The sequence below is a fragment of the Sinocyclocheilus rhinocerous genome, unplaced genomic scaffold (assembly GCF_001515625.1).
Source record: "Sinocyclocheilus rhinocerous isolate Xijiao unplaced genomic scaffold, SAMN03320098_v1.1 scaffold603, whole genome shotgun sequence".
In the NCBI taxonomy this organism is placed as follows: Eukaryota; Metazoa; Chordata; class Actinopteri; order Cypriniformes; family Cyprinidae; genus Sinocyclocheilus; species Sinocyclocheilus rhinocerous.
Window position 1 is genome coordinate 3,768,106 of NW_015656630.1, and position 11,115 is coordinate 3,779,220.

General features: G+C 36.3%; 2 protein-coding genes across 2 annotated transcripts in view; both read right to left on the reverse strand.

Moving 5' to 3' along the window:
* Positions 1-801, reverse strand: part of LOC107720718 (serine/threonine-protein kinase 10) — a 10,854-nt gene extending 10,053 nt beyond the window's left edge. Inside the window, exon 1 of the mRNA XM_016528530.1 lies at positions 506-801. Within this exon, the coding sequence (XP_016384016.1) occupies positions 506-655 (150 nt within the window). The 5' untranslated portion in view covers positions 656-801. The remainder of the gene's footprint in view (positions 1-505) is intronic.
* A 3,332-nt stretch (positions 802-4,133) lies between these two features.
* LOC107720574 (LETM1 domain-containing protein LETM2, mitochondrial-like) lies at positions 4,134-10,254 on the reverse strand. Its single transcript, XM_016528299.1, has 11 exons — positions 10,208-10,254; positions 9,165-9,603; positions 7,944-8,087; positions 7,605-7,742; positions 7,304-7,507; positions 5,899-6,018; positions 5,703-5,717; positions 5,460-5,579; positions 4,681-4,788; positions 4,472-4,537; positions 4,134-4,157 (listed from the first exon to the last, which is right to left on the reverse strand). Exons 1-11 carry the CDS (start codon positions 10,252-10,254, stop codon positions 4,134-4,136), a joined length of 1,425 nt encoding a protein of 474 aa, XP_016383785.1.
* Positions 10,255-11,115: the final 861 nt, after the last annotated feature.

Genomic DNA, 11,115 nt, shown 5'->3' on the forward strand with positions numbered 1-11,115 from the left:
TGTACTGTGTATATATATATATATATATATATATATATATATATATATATATGTTAGTTAAACGTAGATTTATTCCTAGAATAATATCAATGGGATCAAACAGTGTGATAAAAGTTCTCGTTTTTAAATTGCGAATCATTCCGTATTGATTCTATTAACTTTTAATCATTCTTGTAATTTAGCATGAGCGTGAAATGTTGAAAGAGGTAGACTGAGCAAGATACAGTCACTTGCAGAACTGTATTTGTCACTTTAGTTGACATGCCAGTCTGAAGAGGGAGGGATTTCCTTGAAATGACATGAGATTAGATCAGGCTATGCCACTTTAAAGGCCCTGACTAGTTTTATTATTTTTTAAACATTCAATGCTTTTATTTATAATCTTAAATTCCTTTAAACCCTTAAAAACAGTTTGAATTAAATGACCCGAGATAAATATATTACAAGAGTGTTCTGCTATTTTGCATTTAACAGAAAACCGAACCTCATGATTTGACCCCCTTACCTTATAGACCTTCCCAAAAGCCCCATCTCCCAGTTCTCCCATAGTCTCCCATGTCTGGTGTGGATCCACATCCCTCTTCAGGTTTTCGTAGTGCCGAACTCGCTTTTTCTCCACACCCAACCGAAAGATTCGCATCAGGAGGGAGGCCATGGCTCCCTCCCTTTAAATTCACCCCAACTCCTTAAGAAATCCCAGTCCTTTTCAGTCAGTCGGTGGTCCTTGATGTCTCATTCAACAATCAGAACCCCTGCCCAAACTAAAAACAACACAAAAGACAACCGTCTGAATCTCTCCAAGGCAAAGATGCTTTTGATTGTCACGTCGCTCCTCATGCGCACCTCAGAGCACGACAGGAAGCTGCAAGTAGCAACCACATCCTTCAAAAATATGGGCCACAATAATGTGTAGGACGTGCACCTCGTCTGTAGAGATGTACTTTCAGTTTGTGCCATCTATTGTAGTGTGTTTTCAGCAGCCATAGTGCCATTACTTGTGTAAGAAAGCATAATGATGTAGATAAATAGATATGAATGATTGGTTTCAGGATGAATGTGTTGTGTTCTGTTTTACAGAAAGGCAGATATTTCTGTGCAGTAAGATGTACTGTGTTCACATGGCCCTATTCTTACTAATGGTTTCAAAACCAAACTTAGTAACAGCGTTTTAACAATGTTTTAGGGGATCCCCAAATTGTACATACTGTACACCTACTAGCTTAAAATCAATCACATCGTCAAATTTTTTTGAAAAATTTAATGAAAAAAAAAATCCATCATGGGTCTTGAAACAGGTCATCAATATGATTTTCCACTGTTGGCTCTGTTTACTGACTTGTGTAGGATGATCTGAGAGATGTAGTCCTACACTTTAACCACTAGATGGTTCTACTTTCACATATTTAACATATTTAACCACATTTAAAAGTCTTACATGAAATAATAGTCTGATTTATTTTATTTATTTTTTATTAATGGAACATTTATTGAACCATTTTAGAAACTCTAAAAAAGTATTTATTTATTTATTTGTTTGTTTGTTTGTTTTTTAATGACACCAGTTTTTTTTGTGTGTTTGTCATTTTTGATGCATCAGGCTTTTATGGCACATATAGTATGAGAAAATGGAGCTCTATTCAAGGAGGAAAAACATCTCAGTGTTATTCAGAGACTCAAACTGAGCAAAAATATTAAATGTGGTTCAGGTGTTATTATATGGCCAAAACGTATTATGAAATTCTGATGGCTTGTAATGTAAATCAGATCTTTATAACAGTAAAACAGACTACTTAAAATGCTTACTGTATATGAGTTATCACTCTATATTTCCCAATGTTATGTCTTAGTAAGATGACATTTAAATGCTTCGTTTTATGATCAAAGCTCTGTAGTTTTTATTATGAGGAGCAAAATGTATAATGCAATGAAATCCAATGATGTTGGATAAATGTTCCTCAAAAACCTAATGCATCATATTTGATACTTAGGTTTTAACATTATTTCTCTAAAAAAAAAATATATATATATATATATATATATATATATATATGGACGTAAACTGAAGTTGTTTCAGTCCTTAAGTGTTTATTTTGAAATATGACTAACAATATTAAAATTATTCTTACATACCATTATGTTAAGTCTTACTAGTCTGAACTAGTTACTACTAGTCTACATTATGAACTAGTCTGCCCAACTAGAAGTAATTTATGTAACTTATGTATAAAAATAAATAAATAAATAAATAAAATGGAAACAAAAACAGATGACTAACTTGTAAGCAGATCATGCATCTGGCCACAGTATATGCAGTATATGCAGTGGTCTCAAAAATTACTTTAAGTCACTTAAAATGTACGTATTTTATTTTTATACATAACAAAATATCAAACTAGTGGCATCTGCAAATAAATGCTCCTAACTAGAGCTTCATTCCTTACTTTACTGAGCCTTTCCCTCCAGCGACTTATAACCAACATTTACAAAAGTAAGTTATTTTAGTGGATGTATGAAGTCAGTTCAGTTGAGTCAGTTCCAGCAGAGTAACCACAGATGTAGTTTATCAAATTAATTATGTGGGACAACAGTCAGAAAGTGCCTAAATATTCTTTTGTCTTTATTTTTAATAATGTTTATTCATTTAAAATCCTTCAAATTCCCATAAAACGCTTTCTTGAAAATCAGTGGCACTCGGTTTCATATTTTATCTTATTCAAAGAAATGTATACAGTTTGATTCTGGCTTTAAGTGGTCTAACACTTTTGGGTCACTTTGGCTGTTCATACATTAGTAAACATATTGTTTCAATATCTAACATGTTCAAACTTGCTTATGCTTAAAATTGTTTAATGTGTCAAAGTTTGAAAGACAAATGCAAGATATGCCTTTGGCATGCCCTATTTCTCACCTAATAGTCTATATCAAGTCAAGTCAAGTTTATTTGTACAGCGCTTTTCACGATAATATTCTCCCAGCACTAACATATGTGACAGTGAGAGTCGTCTATGACTTCACAGTTAATGATCTTGTTTCAAAATACATCCAACTCAACATTTTGAAACTTGAGACAAAGCAATAAAGGCATGAAGTCTCAAAATCCAAATGAACCGAACAAGATCGACTCGAACTAGACATCAATTAAAATTATATTCAAACGCTGTTGCTCTTCCGAAAGTTCTCCATTCCTTGAGAAACCATGCGACCGAATGTAAATGTTTCAGATCTTTCAAAAGTTTCTCAGGTCAGGGTAAATGTTTTATGAGTAGAATTTCTTGAGGGAACGCGAAAGTTTTGCGAGTGTCGTGAAGTTGCTTGAATGCAAAAGTGTTTGAGCAAATTGAAAGCGAACGCAATGTTTCTTGGGGGACGCAAAAGTTTAACAGGGAAAAGTTAAAGTTTTGAGACCGAATATAAAGTTTTATGGGAAACGAAGAAATTTGTCCTCCAATTTCACATTTTTACCATCACCATCTCACTTAATATGCAATCTGCATATTTGTTGTACGTTTCTTTTTCAAATTAGGGTTAGGGTTTTTGTAAGTTAACATTGACAGCCCTAAAACTACATTTTATAAAACTGTAATTGTAAATTGTCCACGGACACCCTATCAACTCAATTTGAAAACCCCTGGTAAAATAACCAATTTCACAGCTGGAGCTCAGTTAAAAGTTATTTATATTCAACTTGCAACAAATTGAGATGATTAGATTCATGAGAAAATAAATTTCACATCAATTCATTCAATTTTTTAAGTTTTTTTTTAATGAAATGTTGTTGTTTTTAACTGAACAATCAATTAATTGCAAAATTAGTGAATTTGACCTTTTAAATTTTGTCAATTTTGGAAACAAAAACCAGTATATTTGTTCACATTACACTAAATAAATGGGGGTAATAATTGGCATGTGTAACACATTTAAAAGAGGTATGAACATTGAGCACCTTTACTTTCTGACTGTACAGTGGTACAAGATGGTATGCTGTTTAATGCAATGAGAGGCAGTTTCAAACTCATTTTTCAATTTTACACAGTTGATCAACATAAAAAAAAAAGTGCACCAGGACAGAATGGGACAGGGCAGTTTAAAGACGCAACAAATTCAATTAAGCTTACAGTTGAGTTAAAGGCAGGTTATGGGATAAACAAAGCAAATATCTGAGGGATTCAATGCTTTTTAAATTAACATTTAACAGTATTGCCATACTATATTGTTTTCCCTCCCAGTGGTTTATCCAATGCAACATGAAACGCAATAACAATCCAAACAGTATGTGAATCAAAAACAAACATTTGTCTTTGGGGGAATTTATCTTTTTAACCATAAGTGAAACGTAAACTTTATGACTCCAATAGTTTCAAAACATGATTGAAAGTGGTACACAGCATAAAACCACATATTGTTGACTCTTCATCTTTCAATAAATACACACATTGAGTGACCAATACAATATCTTGTTTGGCACACTTACATGTATTAACTGAGCTTCAGGTGATGGCATGTCCAACCCTCTGGGTTTCTCCAACAATTCTTCAGACTAAAATACATAATCAAAGTGTTAACAATATCCTGAATTTAAACTATTTGTAACCATTACTTGTTATACAAGGCTGACATCCTGGAGAATCCTTGAAGACTGAGAAATTGATTGCTTGATTGGTGAAGTAATAACATTCCTACCTTTCTGTCTTTGATGACCGGAGCAGAGTCCACCAGCACCTCCACTGAGGAGGACAGCGGATTCCCTTTGGCTGTGGTTTCGGCCTCCACAGGAGGAGGAGTGGCTTTCTGTGACACGGACATAAAGAAGACCATTACATATGAAACCATAACAACCATTAACAGAACAATGATAACATATCAGCGGTCACTGAGGCAGTGACGTGCCAGTCTGCATATCTGCCCAATCTAGACATCAACTGTTGCCAAGCACTGGGGCAAGTTTTTAAGCAGAAAGTAAACAGAGCTGACAAAGTTTGGTTTAATTCATAAAGTCTGCGTGACTATTAGGTAAATAAATCAATATTTACAACCTGTTGCACAAATGTATTCTGTATGCATGCTCTTTGCATGTTTACAGAATGCATACGGAGTATTTTGAAACCAATTTTACGTTATGTGGAACAGATAAGCTGGGTATATTTGGTATATTTTGGATAGTCTGAAGGGATAGATGTGGAGATATACTATATGATACATTGATAACTGGAGTATAATGGAGTTTAATTTGCTACTATCATTCTATATACAGTATCTGCTCACTTAAAGTTAATCTTTAAAACAAACTAATGATTTAATAACACTGTTAAATGTAATCTTTAGCAAATCTCAAAATGAACATCCATTTTTCATACTGTACATTATAATGTTGTGATGCCAAATTCACTTGTAACATTTAGAGGACTGTATTTTAAACTGTAGTATTTTTTAGACAAACTAGTATAGAATTTTATTTTCACCTCCAGTTTGGGCACCGGTGGGATGACTGGAGTTTTAGGAGTGAGGTCCGTCAGGTACATTGCACGAGAGAGCAGCAACAAGGATGGTGGGACATTCTCTTTCAAGTGCAGGTCCAGCCACTGAGAGAGAAAGAATGCGAATAACAATTAAGAATTTATCAATGACTCAAAGCATACACTCACACATACAGTAATGTCAAAACAATCAGAAATATATCTGTAACACCACAGACAAAGCGTTACGGTGACAACACCACCCTGTGACAAAAGGAAAAACAATACTCAGTAGGCACAAGCTGGTAAATATAAGAGGACTGTTTAAAGTCTGTTGTATGTGACACACTTTCAATTTGTCTACAGTCTTTGGGTGGGAAACAGTCATAAATATCCTCCAGTAGGCCGTTTTACAACCTAGTCAGGCTGGCCTGTGCACACACACCTGCTGCAGCTGCTGTCGGAGCTGATCTGTGGTCAGACCCAAAGATCTCATTCCGCGACTCCTGCAGGCGGCCTGGAGCTCAGCTACAGTCATTGCGGCCACACCCTCCTTGGCGATCATCTACAGAGAGACACGAAAACCGAAAATCATGATTATCTAACATCTGAGATCATCTCCTTAACATATCAAACCCAGAATATTATTTCAAGGTCTAAGGCCCTGATCAGATAGAACGCGTTTTTTGCAGTGAGAGGTGCCTTTTTAAAATTGTTTTCTATTGGCAGTGAGCATGTTGCGCATTATGCGCCCCGAACATCTCACGTTTTAGCCACCTGCTGCGCCTCGCATTTTTGTAGGAGCACTCTGAGTGCCTAAAGTTGAAAAAAAAAAAAGCAACTGAGCAGAAAAGCACGCGACGTCATTCGCGTTTTTTTGCATCATTACACAGAGCCGTAGTTCACTGACAAGCTACGCATTATCGTGTTCATTATCGCATGCGATTCGTCTGCGATAATGAACGCGATATTGCGTAGCTTGTCAGTGAACTACCGTTCTGTGTAGTAAATGCCGCTCCATCTAAAAGCATGTGATGGAGATTTACTACTAATCACGGAACCGGCTTTACTGACGAGATGCGCATGACAATCACATGCGATTTATCGTGCAACCCTAGTAATGAGCGTTGTTTACATTCAGCATGCGCACGCTGTCTACTGAACGTAAACAACGCTTATTATGTTCAGCGAAACCGCACGCATGCTGAACGTAAACAACGCTCATTACGTTGATTGCGTTCTGGGGTACTCTCCAAAATCGCAGAAGATGGTAAATCAGGGAGAAGAATTGCTAAATAAATTATGTTATTGTTCGTTTTCTTTGCGCACAAAATGTATTCTCGCTGCTTTGTAAAATTACGGTTGTACCCCTGATGTCACATGGACTATTTTACAGATGTCCTTGCTTTGTTTCTGTGCGTTGATCGTGGTAATATCATTGCTGTCTATGGAAGGTCAGAGAGCTCTCAGATTCCATCAAAATTATCAATTTTTGATGTTAAATTAATTTGTGTTCCGAATATTACCAAAGGTCTTACGGGTTTGGAACGACATGAGGGTGAGTAATTAATGACAGAATTTTCATTTTTGGGTGAACTAAACCTTTAAGAGCTGTGTTTTAAAAAAGATGCAAAAGTCAAAGATGTTTATTTAGTGTATGTTTACGTAGAAAAATAATAGAAAACTAGCATTGTCGAACGCAAAAATGCATTCTTTGTGATCGGCCCCTAATTTTAAGACGTATGGTTCAGTCACCCACAAACCTAGAGGTCACAGCAACATGTCCAGTCATAAAATCAGCTGTAAAACTACTTTAGAGGGTCAGTGGCAGTTGTCTGGTTTTGTCTCACCTCATCGTCAGTCTTGATGGTGCGCAGCTGCATCATCAGCTGGAAACGCAGCAGGTTATTGGTGCCGATGGGCTGCAGCTCCAGCAGTTTGCACAAGGCCACCAGCTGCGGCCGCTCCAGATGCTCCAGCGTCAGCTCATCCTCAAAGAGCTTGGAGAACTTCACAATGTCTTTAGTGCTGGGCTGTTCACCGGTGTGCCTCACCTATAGCAGACAAGTTAGAAGCGTCAGTCACAACCAGAACTATACGTGATTTTAACTATACGTGATATGGAAGAATGGATTTGATTATTGAACTCACCTGTTGCACGTAAGTCGAGAACTTCTGAGTCTCATCTCCAACAGCTGCTTTGTTCCTCCTGGCCATCTCAGCAATGGTCTCCTGTAAGAACTTGGCCAGCTCTAGTTTAGCAGCAAGTCCCTTCCTCTGTTTTTCCTCCTGTCAGAGTAAAACAAACAAATTCAGTTGTTTCATTAGTAATTACTCAACAATTTTGACCAACTTTTACAACTTCATGAAAATTACTACTCCGATTCATTGAGAAATAGTTTTACAAATCCTTTACACAGATTTCTTATGCTTGCATTTCATAATTTAGGCTGAACTTTTGCTGTTGTTTAAAATGTAAGCTTATAATACCTTCTTGGACTCTGTCTCAAATGTAGAGGGCAGCATTTCTGGAAAGAGTTTGAGGAATACGGGGAGTAGAAACTCCATGAAGGGAACGATGACAAAGACCATGAAGGGCACAAGCCGGAACAAGTCGGCACATGTCCGCATCAGCTGTGGAGACGACGGGACAGGTCTTATTCATCCGTAGTCAAACACAAAAGCAATATGGGTAAGTGAGAATAGCATTTCTGGCCTAATCCAGCTGTACTTTCTCTGAGGTGTTAAGATTTTTGGTTATGCAATCCTATTTGTGTCACATTACATTATAAATCCTTGACCAACAATGGTTTGTTCTAACAGGATTATCAAACATAATTACCTTTTTATAAAACTCAAATCCTGTACATATATTAATAACTTATGACACAATTTCCTTTGTCAAACTACTTACATCTTATATAAAGGTGTTTTGAGACTATAAATAACAAAAGTGCCATGGTATTACCATTATTTTGGACATTGCACCTTGGTACTACTTGGAATACTATGTGAATGAATATTGTAAACAAAGAACTACATTATACAGTATATAAAGAAACATCACCATAGAAATTTTAGGATAAAGGAAAAACATAATATTACCATGATTTTTTTTTGTGTGGACATCACACCATGGTAATAACATGATGAAATACTATGGTTGTAATATAGCAATTTTGTACATGAACTATAGTAGTTCAAATGGCATTTTGTAAGAGACATAAGTTATTGATTTTAAAATAGATGTGGATTTAATAATTGTGCATTTTAATTCATTGTAAAAGTGCAATATATATTTAAATAATTCTGAAATATTAGAAATTGAAGCTCCAATAATACCACTTAAATGATGTTTTGACTTTAACGTTTTTGTTTCCGGTTAATTTTGTTGTTAAACATTTTTAAATATTAACTAGAATATCAAACACTGGAATATTATTTGAGAATGTATAACTTGAGCTCACATATCATGGAGAGATGCAAAGAAATAACAAATCAGATGTAAAGCTACCACGGGTATTATTTAAATTAACCTGAAGTACCATGTAAATACATTACAAATCTGATAAATGATATTTCTCCATATCAATCTACCATGGAATTAATATCCAATACAGCCACTCTACCACGGTAAACCCAAAGTAACACAAAGCTCCTCATCAAAAACATCTCAAATAGATTTCCAAATCTTTCTCGACCCAAACATACCCTCCTCCTCTCCCTCCTGGTGAGCTGCTGCCCGTGCAGTAACCTCCAGGCCATCCTGCCCGCGATTTTGGTGTCGATGCCCAGAAGACGGAAGCCATGATAGTAATGCTTGAGCTCATCCAGGACTCTCTGTCCCAGGGACTTTCTTGGCACTGCTGGTGGTGCTGGAGGTAGTTGAGTGCCACAGGCGGCAAGGACAGGCTCACCCTTGACAGGTTCAGGGGTGTCCTTCACCTCTTGAAGCCAAGCACATGAACTGTGGAGGGGACGTGCAGCTATGCAACCAGGGCGGATGAAGCTGGATGTGTAACAGGGGTACAGCGGCCTGGGACACCTGGCTGTGACGGCAACCCGGCTGAGGAACTCCGAATGGTAGCGTATGCATGCGGTCGACGGGAGTGAAGCACAACCTTGTCTTTTAGAAAGCAAGTAGGATCCCCTGGAAGAAACCCAGAACTTTGAGCTTTGATAAAGAGAGTATTTACAATGTTAAAGCACAAAATAAAATATTTAGTGCTCTAGATTACTACAGAAAATTATTTCAACTCATTCTTCAGTTTGTAAAAAAAAAAAAAAACAGCAAAATTGTTTACAGTAATGGTCGATCGAGCCCTAAGATTTTAAAATGATGTTAACATGAGATTAGTGCGATAAAATCGTTTACTAGCCTCGTCTTAAAGCTAATCTTTCAATCCTATCCTGATCATGTAAAGCCTGTAAACCCAGTGACTTTTTAATAATGTGCAAAACAATATGAAAGCAAGTATTTACATCAGGAATTACATTAAATTAATTAGCCTAGAAAGGTATTCCCATCACTAAAAGGACGATTTAGCCAACAGCTCCCATATATTTAGAATGCAAGAATTAATGTGCTTTAACAAAAATGCAAGCTTCCCATTTCTGTTTTTAAAACCTCTATGAAGCATTGCAATTGGGGAACACTGCAAAATATTATGAAATAATATTTTTAAATAATAGTACACTTGGAACAGGACAAAAAAAATTCATTTTTGCACCAGTGACTTGGATGATGACCTCACCTTGATCTTGTTACAGCTAGAAGCACCTGTGAGCTAAAAACCGCCATTTTGTTACTTAAAATCAGGTGTCCTGTAAAGAGAAATAGATGCAATGTAATGTAACTGTGATGCAATTAGATTTACACATATTAGAGACTTATAAAATCTGATTAAATGGAGGATTTTTGAGGAATAATCCTCTTTATCACCGTCCCAATATTCATGAATAAATGTACACAGATTCACAAACAGATACAGATACACAAGTATTTGTGAGGAATAAGTCCTGCTATTTTTTGTGCATATTTGTTGTTGTAACTTATATTTGTTATTATGTACGTATGACTACAAGTAGATTTATTGATGAATACTGCAACAATAATAACATCCTGTGTAGGAAAGCACGCTCGTCACGGATGAGGCCGGTGTAGCAGTCGATTCTGTTCCCCTCTGGAATTTGTGTTCTCCCTCGGGTTGCCAGGTCTGTGTAATAAACCCGACCAAATAGTTAATCAAACATTGCCCCAAAGTAGCCCAATTCCGCGGAATAAATACTGTGGATTTGGCAACACTGCAGCATGCAAATACACCAAACACAACTGGATGTACGGAAAGCAAAAATAGACAAATGTGTTGCTACACTGCAGCATAGTAAAATGATTCTCACACTCCAGTTAATGTTCTGTGATTTTTTTATTCTTCTTGCAATTGTTCCTTTGTTTATGTCCGAGTTTTTGAAGTTTAATTTTGCCTATGCAAATTAGTGTAATCTGTCCGTGCTGACGTCCAAACTCAGGGCATAGGCTATTACTGTTTCCATATCAACAATACATTTTAATTAATATTATATTTGATTAATCTGTTTACCTTCTCACTGATACAGTGGAATATATTTAATCAGAACACTTATCCAAACCTTTTTTTTTTTT